The 2724-nt window shown below is 34.2% G+C and overlaps 1 protein-coding gene across 1 annotated transcript; it reads left to right on the forward strand.

Annotated features, from left to right (window-relative positions):
• Positions 1–1238: 1238 nt before the first annotated feature.
• Positions 1239–2021, forward strand: LOC110901238 (agamous-like MADS-box protein AGL80). The gene is made up of 2 exons (XM_022148080.1): positions 1239–1769; positions 1845–2021. The coding sequence occupies exons 1-2, from the start codon at positions 1239–1241 to the stop codon at positions 2019–2021; spliced, it is 708 nt and encodes a 235-aa protein (XP_022003772.1).
• The last annotated feature ends 703 nt before the right edge of the window (positions 2022–2724 follow it).

The raw sequence follows: 2724 nt of genomic DNA on the forward strand, positions 1-2724 counted from the left end.
AATGTCACTACGCCGCTCTAGAACTGAACCGAACCTAGCCATATCCACACAAAAGTGCATCAACATTGTCTCTCTCTCCGGTTTCCACCATATGCTTTTTCTCTTTCTTGTTGATACAAAACAAACTGATCAAGAAAGATTTTATAAAAATATACGGCTAAAAGGGAGAGTGGATGTGTGGCATGTGTAAGGATGAATCAGTGGTAAAAGAACGTTATAGTCTTACAAGCTAAGATTACAACACACAGCAGCTTAAATCACCAATAAAAAGCCAATAGTTATCCAAGATACACCAAAAATCATGGGACACAAAAGAAAAATTTTCTATCGCTATGTTTCGTGTTATATGTTCGGGTCGTCTATTCAATTTGGGTCAGGTCAAACAATAATAACTCCAAATAAAACTAAATAATCTTCATTCATTCAAAGAACTCATTTTTACACATAAACTTGGTAGGGATAGAGAACTTTTAGGCAATATAAATGGCGGGGGCGGAATTATATAATTTTAAAAATTCCGGACGAAAAATCGGAAATATTACACTACTAACCTAAATATTGGCGGAGACAGGTACACCCTCTTGCGCCTTAAGAGGTACGCCCCTGCATGGTATGTTAACAAACTCGTTCTCATTAGTATATGCTCCCAAACTCAAGGTTTACTATGGTCTCCTAAAGTCGCTAGTAAATGCTTTATATTTCACCTAACACATTTAACTATACGATCATGATATTGATTATGATATCTATTATACCTATTTTTCCCATAATAGATTATTTTCTTTCTAACTTTCTTTTATCTTTTTTGTTTTCGTTTTTCAACAGAATGGATTCCCATGAGATTCTTCTATATAAATGGCTTGTGACAAAACAATTCAACTTTTAACTCATTTTAATACGTCAAAGCTCTTTGTAGAGTATAGTAGTTGTGGTGATATGCTCATGCTACAATCAACAAAGTTCATCTCGTGATTTTGAAAAAAAAAACACAATCAAATAGGTGTAATCATATTAATTATTATATAATTAATTACTTGTTATAACTCTATATACATAGAAAATCCATGAATTAATAGTTTTCCTAAAAAAACGTTATAGAAAACATTTTTAATGCTATAGTTATGTCATATATGTCACCTATAGTGTATATATAGCAATGCCCAGTTGCAACAAAGAAACTCCACCATACAACTTCCATAATTCCTCCAAGTATTTGCTTGTTTGGCATAAGTGTTGCCATGACAAGGAAGAAAGTGAAGCTTGCTTTCATAATGAATGACTCAGCAAGGAAAGCAACCTACAAGAAAAGGAAGAAGGGTTTGATGAAGAAGGTGAATGAGTTGAGTACATTATGTGGCATTGATGCATGTGCCATAATATATAGCCCATATGAAGCTCAACCTGAGGTGTGGCCGAACAACATCGGTGTCCAACGCGTGCTAGCCCAATTCAAAAGGATGCCAGAGATGGAGCAAAGCAAGAAAATGGTGAATCAAGAGAGCTTCATCAAGCAAAGGATCACCAAAGCAAATGAGCAACTCAAGAAGCAGATCAAGGAGAATAGGGAGAAGGAGATGACTGAGGTTATGTACCAATGCTTGACCGGAAAAGGGTCGATAGCAAACTTGATCCTGCCGGATTTGAATGATCTAGGTGGGTTGGTGGACCAAACCATAAAAGACATTTCTAGGAGGATTGAGTCCCTAAAGAAAGACACCACGGGTAAAAGCGTAGCCGCGGCACCGGAGTCAGTTCCACCTAGAGCACATGTAAGTGTTGGTGATCATGCTTCAAGTAGTAATAATGAAATGATGATGAGAGGACATGTGATGCAGGCATGGGAGAAAAGACCTATGGTTGATCCTAATGTGAGTGGTATGGGTGGGATGCAAAAGACTCAATGGTTCACAGATTGGATGAACAATCCATCTGAACAAAATATGGGTCTTGGTCCCGGGTATGAGATGGCTCCGTTTGTTGACAACCCGAATCTGATGTGGCCAAACCATTATTTTCCATGAAAGTCAAGCTATTTTCCTATTTTGGATGCATTTTTCTCTATGGTCTTTCATTGTATTTCTTTTTTACTTTCCATAAAATGTTGGTTTCTGTTCGTATCTTATAAAAATTATGTTATTTGAAGATCTACTTGAAAGTCCTACCAATGTGATTTCTTTATGATATTAGTTGTGTCCCCATGTGTATAGTAGTTTAAAGTCTGCTTTTTATTTAAATTTCAAACTTGAAATATACTATCAAATAAAATCCCGTTTATGTCACATTAATGAAAGAAATAAACTAGAGATTTACAAAGAAGGATGTAACATTATTATTCTGAAATCTCTTTCAAAAGAAACGTTACATATATTTAATTTATTTGGTATCATAAATCACTATAAACATATAAGATCATGTTTTGATTAAGATAATCTTCAAGATATTTGTATTATAGTGATCATCAAAAACTAAAAAGCTAGGTTTGGATTTTACTGGCTATGATAACATTATAGGATAAATGATAACATTATAAGATGGTTAAAATATAACACGATTTAATCTTCAATTAAGTAATAAGAACATAGCAAATACTAAAGAAATACACATCGAGCTTACATAAGTTATATCATGTGCGCTACGCATAGTTTTAAAGATAAGATTTATTTCTATAGGAGTGTAATTACATGTATAGAATTGCATGATTTAACATGCTTTAGTTATGATTGA

Source organism: Helianthus annuus, chromosome 6 (genome assembly GCF_002127325.2).
Source record: "Helianthus annuus cultivar XRQ/B chromosome 6, HanXRQr2.0-SUNRISE, whole genome shotgun sequence".
Lineage (NCBI taxonomy): Eukaryota > Viridiplantae > Streptophyta > Magnoliopsida > Asterales > Asteraceae > Helianthus > Helianthus annuus.

What these genes read in the sequence shown, in the direction of transcription:
- LOC110901238 (XM_022148080.1), top strand. Translation starts at nt 1,239, where the DNA reads ATGACAAGGAAGAAAGTGAAGCTTGCTTTCATAATGAATGACTCAGCA. An exon ending in CAGTTCCACCTAGAGCACAT is followed by an intron (nt 1,770 to 1,844) that starts GTAAGTGTTGGT and finishes CAGGCATGGGAG; the next exon opens with AAAAGACCTATGGTTGATCC.